This window comes from Podarcis bocagei (assembly GCF_964188305.1).
Source record: "Podarcis bocagei genome assembly, chromosome: Z".
NCBI classification, from domain to species: Eukaryota; Metazoa; Chordata; class Lepidosauria; order Squamata; family Lacertidae; genus Podarcis; species Podarcis bocagei.
In genome coordinates this window covers 29,706,647-29,721,107 of record NC_138140.1, presented here as the reverse complement: position 1 = coordinate 29,721,107, position 14,461 = coordinate 29,706,647, and the positions used below count along the sequence as shown (strand labels likewise).

At 45.1% G+C, this 14,461-nt stretch overlaps 1 protein-coding gene across 14 annotated transcripts in view; it reads right to left on the bottom strand.

Annotated features, from left to right (window-relative positions):
- TENM1 (teneurin transmembrane protein 1) overlaps nt 1-14,461 on the bottom strand; it is a 395,160-nt gene that overhangs the window by 132,258 nt on the left and 248,441 nt on the right. For 12 of the 14 annotated variants that reach the window (XM_081180104.1, XM_081180105.1, XM_081180114.1 and 9 more), the window contains one exon: nt 8,997-9,191. In XM_081180104.1, the coding sequence (XP_081036230.1) occupies nt 8,997-9,191 (195 nt within the window). The remainder of the gene's footprint in view (nt 1-8,996; nt 9,192-14,461) is intronic. The other 2 variants (XM_081180115.1, XM_081180108.1) reach the window with 1 other exon arrangement.

Below are 14,461 nucleotides of genomic sequence, written 5' to 3'. Positions count from 1 at the left end.
AACCGGAGGAGCAGGAGTTGGCGCTGGTCCAAGCTTGGAAGAAAGGTACCGAGCGTTGGAAGTCCAACTTGCGCTGCAGACGGCGAGGCTTGAGGAGAGAAGGGCTCAGGATGCAGACAAGAAGGGGAGAGCCACTCAGTTCCCCAGAAAGGTACCAGGATTGGTGCAGAAGTTTGGGGGGGACCCCAAGGATTACCATGCCTTTAGGACAGAGATGCAATATGCCATTAATGTGCAGTTCGATGAGTTCCCTGATGAGGAATCGCGAGTTGCTTTCGTAATTGGGCATCTTGACTGGGTTCGACCCCTAATGGCAACGCACAATGACGTCCTAAAGGACACGATGAAGTTCTTTAGAGCAATGGATATCATGTTTTCCAGCGATATTGAGGAAGGGGTGGTGCGCAGACAGCTAATGGCTTGCAAGCAGGGAAGCCGATCTGTCCGTGAGTACTGGACTGAGTTTACCATGCTGATTCACAGACTGGGTTGGGATTTATCGGCGGCACCTATTCAGATGCTATTTGAAGAAGGTCTTTCTTCGGCTGTGAAAGACGAGCTGTCCCGGAGCCCCAGGGCGGTGTCTATGGATCAGCTGACCAAATCTGCGCTGACCATAGGAGCGCGTCAGGAGGCAAGAGCCTTGGAGAGGCGGGAAGGGAGAGGGGAACGTTGGAAGGAGTTCCGCATTCCAGACATTCCTGAGCCAGCTTTCCCGCCGGCAGAGCCGATGGAAATCGGAACAGCGCGCGCGTGCACATTTTCAAAACCCAGTGAGGGGGTTAAGAAGGAGGGAAAAGGCGCCCGGAAATGCTATCTCTGCCAACAGCCAGGCCACTTTGCCAGAGTCTGCCCCCAGAGGAAGGAATGGCAAGGGATGGTGGGAGCTGTTGAGGGAGGAGAGCAGGGAGAAACGGAGCAGGTAAAAGCCAACGCCTGGTTGCCACAGTCGGGGCACTGCAGCCAGGCCAAAGAGCAGTGAAAGTGCCCGTGCCAGAAGCTCCTCAACCTGCTCTAGTTATTGATGTGTCGCTAGAGCTGCAAAATGGACACCCCCTAAAAATAAAGGCGCTGTTGGACTCAGGCAGCTCCTGCAATTTTATGAGCAAGGAGTTTGCTGCTGAACACCAGATACAGACGATCCCTTTAAGCAACCCCCTGCAGGTGACCACGATCGATGGCAGGGAGTTGTTGGGAGGAGGAGTCAGCTTGCAGACTGTCCCAATGATAATGAGGGTGGCAAGGCACACAGAACTGATAGCGTTTAATGTGGCCACCTTGGGAGGCGCTCCCATTATTTTGGGAATGAGCTGGCTAGCGCTACATGATCCGCTGGTGGGCTGGCATCAAAGAGTGGTTTCCTTTGGTTCAGCACATTGCTTAGAACACTGCACAGGGGAAAAGGGTTCAGCAGGGGCCCAAGCCACCCTAGCAGGGACAGAAGTATTGGAGAAGGTGAAGGTACCACCACAGTATGCAGATCTCAGCGATGTGTTCAGCGAGAAGGAAGCTGACCAACTACCCCCTCATAGGCCCTTTGATTGCCAGATCAATCTACTCCCTGGAGCACAGCTTCCTGTGGGCAAGTTGTATGCCATGTCAGACAGAGAAATGCAGGAGTTGCGAGAATTTATTGACAAGAACCTGAAGAGGGGCTTCATCAGAGAGTCCAAAGCAGCGGGGGGTAGCCCAGTGTTTTTTGTGGATAAAAAGCACACGGACAAGCCGAGACTTGTATGTGATTTTAGGAGGTTAAATGCAGTGACTGAACCAGTGACTTTCCCTATGCCCAGGATTGATGATATTTTGACCAGGGTGAGGAAGGGAAAGATTTTTACAAAGCTGGATCTAAGGGGGGCGTACAACCTGATACGTATAAGGAAAGGGGATGAATGGAAAACCACCATGTTTACCCCTTTGGGGGCATTTGAATATCTCGTTATGCCTTTTGGATTACAAGCCGGCTCAGCGTGCTTTCAATCTTTTATGAACCACGTACTGGGTCCTTTGCTCTACAAGAATTGCGTTGCCTTCCTAGATGATGTGTTGGTGTATTCGGAGAATGAGGAGCAACATGTGAGAGACGTCAGAGAAGTGTTGAGCAGGCTGCAAGCCAACAGGCTGTGGGTGAAACTGGAGAAGTGTCAGTTTCATACCAAGGAGGTGGAATTCCTGGGGTACCGCCTGTCAGACAAGGGATTGGCCATGGATCCCGGTAAGGTGCAGGCAGTGCTGGACTGGAAAACACCCAAAACCAAGAAGGATGTGCAGAGGTTCCTAGGGTTTGGAAACTTTTATCGTAAGTTCATCCGAAACTTCGCCCACCTGACGGCGCCCATTACGGACTGTCTCAGCAGTAAAAAGAAGTTTGTATGGACGGCGGAGGCGGAGCGAGCGTTTGAGGAACTGAAGAGGGCCTTCGCCTCGGAAGAACAACTTCTGCATGTGGACTTACAAAAGAAGCTGAGGGTCGAAACAGACGCATCTGACAGAGCCATAGGGGCGGTGCTTCTTCTGCAGTCGGGGAAGGAGGAGTCAGAGTGGCGACCGTGTGCCTTCTTTTCGCGAAAGCTGAACAAATCCGAGAGGAACTACACGGTGTACGACCGGGAACTTCTTGCTATTCATGAGGCTTTCCGGAGATGGAGGCACCTGCTAATTGGTGCACAACATAAGGTGCAAGTGTGCACGGACCATAAGAATCTAGAGTATTGGAGAACTGCGCGAGTGCTCAACCAACGGCAGTTGAGATGGGCCCAGGAGTTCTCCAAATTTAACTTTGAGATTTGTTACGTGCCAGGCCCAGAGAACGTTAGGGCGGACGCTCTCTCACGCAAACCTGAATATTTGGAGGGGGAGGGAGCACCCGAAGAGACCCATGTCATTCCAGAGGACCGCTGGGTGTGTGGGGCGGCATTGGTGGGGCAAAGGGAGTTGGTAGAGGGTACGGTGCATGATGATTACGCCCAGGACAAACTCAGGGGTCTCAGGAGGGAGGGAGACAAACCCGGGGGTTTTGAGGAGAGAAACGGGGCATTGTACTACAAGGGAGCGTTATATATACCCGAAGGGGAATTGAGGGAGAAGGTACTCAAGCAACTGCACGATAGCCCCACAGCAGGGCATTTTGGGCAACACAAAACCATGTGGCTGGTTACCAGGGAATTTTGGTGGCCCAAGGTCAGGGAAGATGTGCGGGAGTATGTGAGAGGGTGTGAACAATGCCAACGAGCCAAGGGGGAGAGGCGGGCACCAGCAGGTTTATTAGAACCACTACCCACACCTGAAAGACCGTGGGAAGCAGTGGCCATAGATTTTATGACTGATCTGCCAAGGTCTAGAGGGAAAACAGCCATCATGGTTGTGGTAGACCTGTTAACTAAAATGGCCCACTTTATAGCCTGCTCACATGCGGTCACAGCAGAAGAAACAGCCAAATTGTTTGTAGAAAATGTGTTTAGGTTGCATGGCGCCCCCTTGAGGGTGGTTTCAGACCGAGGGAAACAATTTACTTCCAGGTTCTGGAGGAAGCTCATGAGCTTACTGCATGTTGAGGTTAATTTCTCAACGGCCCGTCATCCAGAAACCAACGGGCAGGCGGAAAGAGCTAATGGTGTTCTCCAGCAATATTTGAGGTGTTATGTGAATGACAGAGAGAATGATTGGGTGGAGAAGCTGGCGTTGGCAGAATTTGCCTACAACAATGCAGAGAACGTGTCCACGGGGATGAGCTCCTTTTTGGCTAATCACGGGTGCCATCCCAGAGCCTTCCCAGGGGGGGAAGGGGAGAACTGGAGCGTTCCAGCTGCAGAACAGTTCGTTGAAGAAATGGAAGCGATCCATCGCCAGCTCCAACTCAACTTAAACAGGGCTAAGGAGGAATATAAGAGGCAGGCAGACAAAAACAGAAGGGAAGGTGAAAGCATCAGGGTGGGGGACCAGGTGTGGCTGTCAACCCAAGGGTTGCCATTCAAAGGGGGTTGTAAGAAGTTAAGACCCAAAAGGCTGGGACCATTTGAAGTCATGCAGCAGGTCAACCCAGTGGCTTTCAGACTCCGGTTACCGAACCACATGAAGCTGCACCCAGTTTTCCACAGGTCATTGCTGTCACCGTATAAAGGGGACAGTGAAGGGAGGGTCACTAGGGGACCAGCAATGGAGGAGAAGGAACACAGCTACCATGTAGCGGAGATCCTCGATTCCAGGTGGAAGGGAGATCAAGTTGAGTATTTGGTAATGTGGGAAGGGGAACCGGAGTCGGAAAACACCTGGGTTAGGGCAGAGGATGTCAATGACGAATTTTTAATAGAAACTTTTCATCAGAGGTTCCCACGTAAACCTCAGCCTGTAGCGAGGTTCCGGAGGAAATACTTTGCCACCACCGACGAAGAAGAGGAGTTGGAGGGGTTCACAGATTCCGAAGAGGAGGAGGATTCAGCGAGCCAGGACGGCGATCGATGGAGGGAATTGTTCGAGACGTCTGAAGATGAAGAAGATTCTTTTCGGGGTTTTAACCCTTCACCTCCCAGGGAAGAGGAAATGGGAGGGGGTGAGGGGGGCCCTGGAGGGGAGGTGGATGTCAGGGAACTGCCATCGGAGCATCAGGCGGTGGAGGGTCTCAGGGAGGAAGAAAGAGACTCAACAGCTGAGGCAGGAACCAGCAGGGGGAGGAGTGAATCTCTGAGGGAATGCGAGCAGGAGGGAGGGCTCAGAGACGCTTCCAGCGAGAACAGTGGGGAGGTATCTGAGTCTCCCATAGGGAGACCCACACCTCGCCGGAAACTGTCACGCCGTGAGTCCAGGAGACGCGTTTCCGTTAAGGAGCTTCTTTGCTGGAAACGCTTCCGCAGACAGCCACTGTCAGACTCTACGAGTGACTAAGAGCAGACATGTTTGTGGAGCTCTGTCACACACAGAGGTTTGTGGAGTCGCACAAACTCTGAGGGAGCACGATTTTACGCACAAGCAGCTAATCATCCCATTACACCACCCATCCCAATATTTTATTCAAGTTGGCACCCCTGCATGCGAACATAAAAAGAGCTCAAACCAGAAAGAAGTCCTTTTAGTCCAGCATCCTGCTGTTGCCAACCAGATGCCTGGATTAATTATAACTGGATTTTTATTTAAAATTTAACCAAGAGCACAAGAAAGACACGTTTAGGGTTTTGGTTTTTGCTGGTGTTCAAAGGAAATTCAGTAATCAAACAGAAAATATGCCTGCAAGTGAATTAAGAAGGATCCAGTGTATTTAAAAAGAGCTGGTATCTGGCCAACCTGTTTCTATAAATGCAGACACCCAAGTCTCCTGCATGCAATTAAAACCTTTATGGATTTAAAACAACAACAACAACTTTGGGAACATCTAGATGACATTTTGCCAAGGCTACACTATTAAATGTCTTGGAGAAAATGTATCATTTTCCATTAAAATTGAACAGTTACATTTCCACAGCTGAGCAATGACTTCTGAACAGAGCTGTGAGTTCTAGATTCTTATTAGGAATATCATTAGAAATTAGCCTTGGGGTAGAGGGGAAGGAAAGAAAGGGACGTCTTTAATAACTAGCACAATATTTAAATCCTGTAAAGTGAAGGGACAGAATATAGGAATTATTTAAACTGTCTGATGGTTTTGGTCTCACAGAGCTTCTATTAAATGAAACTGAAATGGGATGTATGTTTTCTAATGGTTATGTCAGTATTATTTCACACAGAATCCGTGAAAAGGAACTCAATTAGGGCGAGCAGAAACAAAATAGAATAGTGCTCTTGTGCTTTTGGTAGTTTTGTAGAAGAGAAAATTCCAGTAGATGACTTTTCCAGCCCTATTAATTAGGGTGGCCACTTAGCAATGGAGTCTCCAACGTTTTTCGGTTAGTGGGTGCATTTGGAATCATCAGGTTCACTTCTGATTTCTCACCCAGATCAAAATCAATACCACTTAAATGAATTACACCCCATTCACCGGTCATCACCCCTCCGAATGAATTAAATAAATAATATGCATATTTCCTTCCAAGAAATATATTCAAGGCATAGAATCATAGAATTGTAGTTGGAAAGGACTCCAAGAGGCATCTAGTCCTTCTGCAATGCAGGAATCTCAACTAAAGCATCCACGGCCTATGGCCATCCAACCTTGACTTAAAAACTTCCAATGATGGAGAATCCGCCACCTTCCAAGGGAGTCTACTTCTCTCCTCTTACCATCAAAAGGTTCTTCCTAATGTTTAGTCAGAATGTCCTTTCTTGTAACTTGAAGCCACTGGTTCTGGTCCTACTCTCTGAAGCAGGAGAAAACAAGCTTGATCCTTCTTCCATGTGACAGCTTTTTAGATATTTGAAGAGGTCTATCATATCTCCTCTCTGTCTATCATATCTTTTATAAACATACCCAATTCATAGAATCATAGAGTTGTAATAGACCACAAGGGCAATCGAGTCCAACCCCCTGCCAAGCAGGAAACACCATCAGAGCACTCCTGACATATGGATGTCAAGCCTCTGCTTAAAGACCACCAAAGAATCTGGAATTTCCCTCAACCATTCCTCATAAGGCTTGGTTTCCAGACTCTTGATCATCTTGGTTGATCTCATTGGCACACATCCCCACTTGTCAATATCCTTCTTAAATTGTGGTGCCCAGAACTGGACACAGTATTCCAGGTGTGGTCTGGCCAAGGCAGAATAGAGTGGTACTATTACTGCCCTTAATCTGCACACTATACTTCTGTTTATGCAGCCTAAATAGTATTAGTTTTTTGGGTTTTTTTGTTTTGTTTTTTGCTGCTTGCATCATGCTGTTGACTTACATTAACTTTTTCACTTGTACTACTGGCAAACTAGGTGCCCCCCCCCCCCAATCTTATATTTGTGCGGTTGGTTCTTCCTGCTGAAGTGCATTCCTACCTTGCATTTGTCCCTATCAAAATTCATTTTGTTATAGTTTTGGCCCAGATCTCCAATCTGTTAAGGTCATCTAGAATCCCAATTCCATCTTTTGTGGCAGCTACCAATGCTTAAAATTCTTCATGCATCATAAAACTCAACAATATGTCATAAACTCAAAACCCTAAAAATCTATAGAAAAGGCAAAATGACTGACCTAAACTAGGCAACTGTAGAAAATTAATTCTAATTCAATCTGGGTCAGGGTTCTTACTAGGAGATGAGGTGGCTTTACTTCATTAATTGGTAGGACAGCAAGTTAGAGTTGTCACTGCCACAAGTCATATATTGATTCCTGAAATGTCCTTGGAAAGTGGTTTATAATGATGTCCTGTTCTGCTCCCTTCAGGGAAATTGTAGGGGGCCAGGGCAGTATGGATGCCCCATGAACCCACTGAGAGAGATGTTTCCTTTTCTTTCCCAGGGGCATTTGATGATTCAATTCACGGTGCACAGCAGTGATGACCTGTGAGCTTGCTGATTTGTTATGAAAAAGGAAGTCTACCACCCACCACACAATTTACACTTCTGGACAAACAATGCAAGAGTACAACAGCTCAGACAGTGCTGGGAAAACTGGGCTGCCTGGTATGAAAAAGGGCACCTGGCCTACTTCCCATAATAAGCTTCATCTGGCCAAAACCCTCTTCTGCACAATGCAGCTCAGTCTAAACTTCTTCCAGACACCTAACAAGTTTGACTTACTGACTTTCAAGGAAAGAGATTCCACAGGCTCCTCACTCAAATTCTCCCATAGTTGACCTGGTGTTAGAGCTGAGTTCTAGTAATGTTTAATTTGGGCACCTCCCCTGGCTTGTACTGGGGAAGGAAATGCTACCATACCTTGTATTCTGGCCCTCTCCTAAAAGGGAAAAGTAGCTCACTCTATCTTCAGGTAGCATTTCATCTATAATCAGCTGCTGGAGTCACTGCAGAGCTGGCTGGCTGGATCTGCAAGGGAGTTTCCCTCCCCAAGGGGAATATATAAGGGGTGGGAGAGGTAAATAGCATGTATTTCCAAGAGGAATTGATTTAGTAGGACATTGCTTGAGGGACTTTTGCCTCTTCCTAACACCATCTCCCTGTCAGGTGGATTACCAGCAACTGGACTAGGTTACAGCTCTGCAATTATCTTTCCTGGTCTCTTCAATGGAGCAGAAAAACTCTTCCAATGTTTAATTTCAACAAATAAGTTGCCTTTATTGCTCCTGGCTATGATGTTTCATCCTCTTTGCGCCAGGCACAACCTAGACCTACTTGTAGCGTAACGAGGCTCTATTCAGTCATGGCTCAGTAGTCAACTTCATCTGGTCTTTCATTTGCTTCCAATGTCACAATTTTCAGACATTTTCTTTCACCAGTTCAAAAATGTTTGGACTAGTAACACTATCAGCATGCAGAACACAATCTATCATTGTGTACATTCAGTATAAGCTACTGAACTTTATTTTGATTGGTTTTGTATATGTTCGTAGAATATTTTATTACAACTGTACACCACCTTGAAATGCATGCATACATAAATATCAGAATAAAAAATAAACTAAAACCAGTATGAGCTAAAGGTATCATGTTTGCAGGGATGTGTGTTGTCTTACTGCTACCTGTCAAATGTTATTCTGAATTATCCAGTTGTCTGTTTAATCCCATCCTGAACTGGAATGTGTGTGTGTGTGTACCAAAAGTCCAAAAGCAGTTTCCAGCAATAAAAATATAGATGGAAACCAGATACAATTTACAAATAAAAAAGCAAGCAGTACGAACAAAGGCAACCTAACACCCAAGAGTAGGCTGAGAAAGTCATCAAAAAGCCAGGGAGTTGACTAGGAGTTGACTTGGTGACAGAAGACCAACAACAGCATTGCTGTCCATGCATCTAAGAGGAGAGATTTCCAAAGTCAGTGTGCACAGCACAATTTCCCGCAGCCCAACATAGTGTGTCATACAAAGTGAGGCAGTTTAAGTACACACATAATTAACCTATTTATTTATTTAATAAAAAATTTATACTGCTTGATTGTAGAAAAAACCTCAATGGTACGCACCCAACTCACCAATGGTGCAATGGTCGCCTTCCCATCCAGGGCTGCATTCACACTTTCCATCTTTGCACTGCCCATGTTCAGTGCAGTGAGAAGTACATGTGCGCTCCTCGCATGTTGGGCCTACCCAGCCTTCTTCACACTGGCAGGTTCCTCTTGCACAAATACCATGGCTGCCACAATCCAGTACGCAGAGTTCTTTGAAAACAGAAATTAGCAGACCCAGTTAATTTAAGAAAGTAATAACAATGAAAGATTAATGTTCACGTCCGCATTTTCCTGAACGCAAGGCCAGGTTTGTTCAATGGGGTGGGTGTCTTGGTTCATGAACCACAGATGCTCTTACAGGGGAGCAATAAAGTTTTATTTAAGGCCTGCAATGGTCAGGCTACAGGTTCAGAACACCAAAGGGTCAACTAGAGAACAACAACCAGGGGTCTTAGACCAGACAAAAGCTACAAAGATGTCTTGACAAATGGACATGCCTCTTCCACCTGCTGTTAAAATAGAGGCATGTCATGCTCACTTGTGAGACACACCATTTGAGACAGGTGTGCTTGGAAGCAGACATTACTACAAAAAGGAATGTAGTGTGGGTCAGTTCCCAGTAGTGTAGGTGGTGCTCGTTCCTTGGTGACAGGATGGAGGCTGGCCCCTCTGGCTCTACCTTTTGCTATCCCGTCTTCCCTGGCAGGTTGAAACCCTCCTTCCCACTGCTAATGAATCCCCCTGCAATATGGATGGGGCACAACCGGGAGCCAGTGAGATATATCCCCTTCCTCCAGCCTTACCCTCCCTCTCAGGCCTCACCCTGCAAGGAGTGTCCTCCTCCTCCTGTTCCTCACCTGACAGCAATTGCCAGTGAAATTCCCAAGCCAGTTAGGAGAACAGGGCTCATTAAATTCGGAAAGAGATTATCAAACATACACACATACACGATTGCACAATATACCATACATAATTCCACAATCCTTTGGACCACACTTCTGAAATAGCACCCAGCTCATTGGACCTGGGAAGCACATAGGGAAGGTTCGGGAGGGATTACTTTGAAGCAATAATAAATCCAAAGGATAAAAGCTTTATTGCCTGACAGTTTTGAATCCACTAGGAGGTTATTTTCAGAAGGGTTGCGAAGGTGAGCTTGTAAAGATCCCTGGGTCCCAGTGCAACTCTGGATTTCTCTTCGGAATCCCTAAATAGGTCTGAGCCTAGAAAATAATAACTCAAAACTAAAGCTACCAGCCAAATCCTCTTTATTCCGTCACTCAGAAAAGAAATGCATGACAATATGGGCTTCCACATTCTTGAATCTGTAGGATGAGTACAAGGCAATTTGGTTATCAGGAAACTGGCTGTTCCGATTGTCATACCAGGGAGTGCAAACATCATTATCTTCCATGATGTGAATTATTGTTCTTATGGTCCTAGCATTTGACTGCGCTCCAGAAATGAAAAGAAGTCTCTTTTTTTCTTGCATCTACCTAGGTTTTGGTTTTTTAGTTATTATTATTATTATTATTATTATTAGTAGTAGTAGTAGTAGTAGTAGTAGTAGTAGTAGTATTGGTGGGTGTGTTTTTTTAACTTCTTTACAAACGATCTCATTAGGAATGAGTAGTGAGGTGGCCAAGACTGTTGGGGATGCTAAATTGTTCATGGACGTTAAAATAAAATGGGTTGTGAAGAGCTCCAGAAAGGATGTTTCCAAACTGAGTGAATGGGTGCTAAAATGGGAAATGCAGTTCAATGTAAACAAATGTAACTGACGCATGTTGAGACAAAAATTATATCTTAATCTCACATGTACACTTAGGAGGTCTGCACTAGAGGTGATGGGCCAAGAATGAGACCTTGTGGCCATAGTAGATAGTTCAATGAAGATGTGTGGTAGTTGCGAAAAAGGCAAAATCTATTTCAGTGATCATTAGGGGGGTGAGGAACTGAAAATAAAACTGCTATCATAATGCTGTTATACAAATCTAAGGTGTGACTGCACTTGGAATACAGTGGTGCCCCGCAAGACAAACGCCTCGGAAGACGAAAAACTCGCTAGACGAAGGAGTTTTTCGTTTTCTTAGCTGCTTCGCAAGACGCATTTCCCTATGGGCTTGCTTCGCAAAACGAAGCTTGCCCCGCAAGCTCCGGGGATAGCGGGGAAGCGCAGCGCGTCTTCCCCGCTGTCCCCGGACCTCTTTTGAAGCAAGGGGCAGCGGGGAGAAGATCGCTTCTCCCCGTTGCCAGCCCCGCAATCTCCGGGGACAGAGGGGAAGGCGCGCGGCGCTTCCCCTCTGTCCCCCGACGGTCTCCATAGGAACGCATTGATTGGTTTTCAATGCATTCCTATGGGAAACCGTGCTTCGCAAGAAGAAAAACTCGCAAGAAGAAAAAACTTGCGGAACGAATTAATTTCGTCTTGCGAGGCACCACTGTACTGTGTGCAGTTTTGGTCACCTCAACTCAAAAAGAATATTGTAGAGTTGGAAAAGGTTCATAAAAGGGCAACCAAGATGATGAGGGGGGTGGAGTGACTCCCCCATGAAGAATGGCTGCAATGCATGGGACTTTCTAGATTAGAAAAAAAGGCAAGTAAAAGGTTAAATTACAGAATTTTATAAAATTATGCATGGTCGGGAAACAGAAAGGTTTTTCCTCCCACTTTCATAACACTAGAAGTAATGGGCATCAAATGAAGCTGAATGTTGAAAGATACAGGACAGATAAAATGAAGTACTTCAATAATAATTAAATTTTATTATTTGCTTTTTTTGCCAACCCAAAGCAATTTACAATATTTTAAGCAAACACACACACACACACACACACACACACACACACACACCAGCATAAAAAAAATCTAAAAGACAATTCTATTTAAACATGCCACCCATGCAAATTAAAACATGCCACCCATGCAAAAATGCCCAAGGGCTAACCAAAAAGTACTGTTTCTGCCTGGCATCTCAAGATATATAACGATGGTGCCAGGCGAGTCTCACTGGGGAGGGCATTCCACAAGCAGGGAGCCACCACTGAAAAAGCCTGTTCTCATGTTGCCACCCTCATGCCCACCCACAGTGGGAACATATGAAAATGGGCCTCCATTTACAATGGCAGGGTCCAGTTGGGTTCATATGGTGAGAGATGGTCCTAAAGGTGGTTTAATTAATTAACAGAACATAAATCAATGTATTAAATCCTATGCACTTGGTTGAACTCTATGGAACTTACTTTTCAGCAGGCATGCATAAGACCACACTATTATAAGTATTATTTATTAAAATTCTATACCACCCTTCCTCCGAGGATCACAGGGCAATTTACAATATAAAATCTAACTTACTGTTGCATAGTATTTCCTGTGGCAAAGACTCACTGAGGATCCAGAGGGCAGTACACCAAGAGAGAAGGAGCAATACAACTGTTGTCTCTAACCAAGGGCCAGAGGGAAAACAGAAACCCTTGACAGCCCGTAACTTTGATTTCCCTGTTGTTGTTGAGCAGCTGCATCAGGGACAAATATAAAAATAGCTACCATCGACCTCATCACACCCCACCTTTCACTTCTCACCGGAAGAAGTCTCTGACATACCACTATTATATGTGGATAATTTGCATTATTTCCCCTATATAAAAAAGGAGGTGAGAAGATCCAAGTAATTTTAGCTCAATTAATTTCTTGGATGTTGGATCTAATCATATTCCATAAATTTATTAAACAAATCAGAAGACTGAGTTATCAAAGGTCTCAGAAATTACGTATGCCATATTTTGTAGATTAAAAGGCAGCCTTAAATTCAAATTATGGCTGAACTGAGCCCCCATCTGCAATATACATTTAAAGCAACATCATACAATTTTAATAGTCCCAAATAATTATGGGAAGTGTAGTTAGTAAATGGTAATTGAGAGTTGTAAGGAGACCCCTATTCCTCTCACACAGTTAAAATTTCCAGAGTTCTGCGGGAAGAGGGGTTGACCATTGAGCTGCTCTGAGAACTGGAGTTTTGTGAGGGGCACAGGAGGCTCCTAACAACTCTCAACACACTTAACAAACTACAGTTCCCAGGATTCTTTGGGGGATGTCATGGCTGTTTAATGTGGTATGATACTTATTTAAATGTGCAATGCAGGTGGGTCTCACACTACAAAGCCTTCAGAAGTAGTTCTGCAGTGGCCAGAAGATCAAGATCTCTGAGAATAATTTTAGACTGATATTTTAAAATTTATTTATTTGGAGGAAAATATAGAGGAAAGCACCTGTCTCAAGTGGGATATACGATACTCAATAAAATACAGATAAAATAAAGAAAAACTATTTTAAAAGTATGCCTAAAATAATCTTAGATATGCAGGTATAACATGGCATGGTATGAGGAAGATAATCTGACATAAAACAGAAGACATGTCTTGCTGCAGCATCAGGCCAAAGACGTATCTAGTCCAGCCATCTTTTTCGACAAATGCTGAAGATGTAACTCTTCACCCTGGCTATTGACACTTCTGGTGTATATTTTTAGGACTCATCTTATTTTTGGTTATTCTAAGTTGTCTTAAACTATCTAATGTTGTGTTTTAATGGTTGTAACCCACCCTAGAACCTTACGGTGAAGAGCAGGTAATAAATTGCAATAATACAAAGGAAGAGGAGGGAGATTTGGTGTGAGCAAGCAAGCTTTGAGTTGAAGGGTGATTGAAGCCTGTGGATGTGGGATTCGGCTGGCACCTTTTGCGCCTCCCCTACTCGCGGGGAAACCCGGTTTCGGGGATCCGGAGTGACGTGGGGTGAGCGGCACGGTGCTTCGAATCGACTGCTTCTTTCACGGAGTGAAGCCGCATTGCTGTTGCCGGAGAGCGCTGACTTTTTCCTGTGGACAATTGGACTCTAAGCAACTACCCGTGAGTAGAACGGAAAATTGGATCTCTAAACATCTTAATTTGGCATCGAAACGGGAAGGTTTCAAACAGGAAGTCCGCCTTCCTCTTTTGTAAATAGATTAAAGCAAAGACGTTGCAAGCTAAAGTCTGGAAAGTCTTTTGTAAAGGATTAAATCTCCATCGGTTAAAATTACTAAACCCCCCTTGGAAGCAGGAGAAGAGGGGGGAAATTTTAGATTGTTTATGCCTGCAGGAGAGAGAGTGAAGAAAGATAAATTACCACCGTTTTGAACCTGGGAACGGGCTGCCAGTAAGATTGACATTTTGGGAAAGTTCATTGACTGTGAATAAAATGCATGTTGACAGATAGTTAAAAAAGAGAAATATATTGTTTCCATTGTTTCCTTTTGCACTTAAAAAGGAGCAAAAAAGTAACTGAAAATCGAAACCAACTTTGTTGCTGGATCTGCGCTTAAAAGGATAGATACAAATAGAAATTGTTTCCTCTAGAGGGAACTTTTGAAACTGTTGCAGGAGTGGAGCTGGGGAATTTTCCAGCTGCAGAGATTAAAGACCGTGAGAATCAGAAA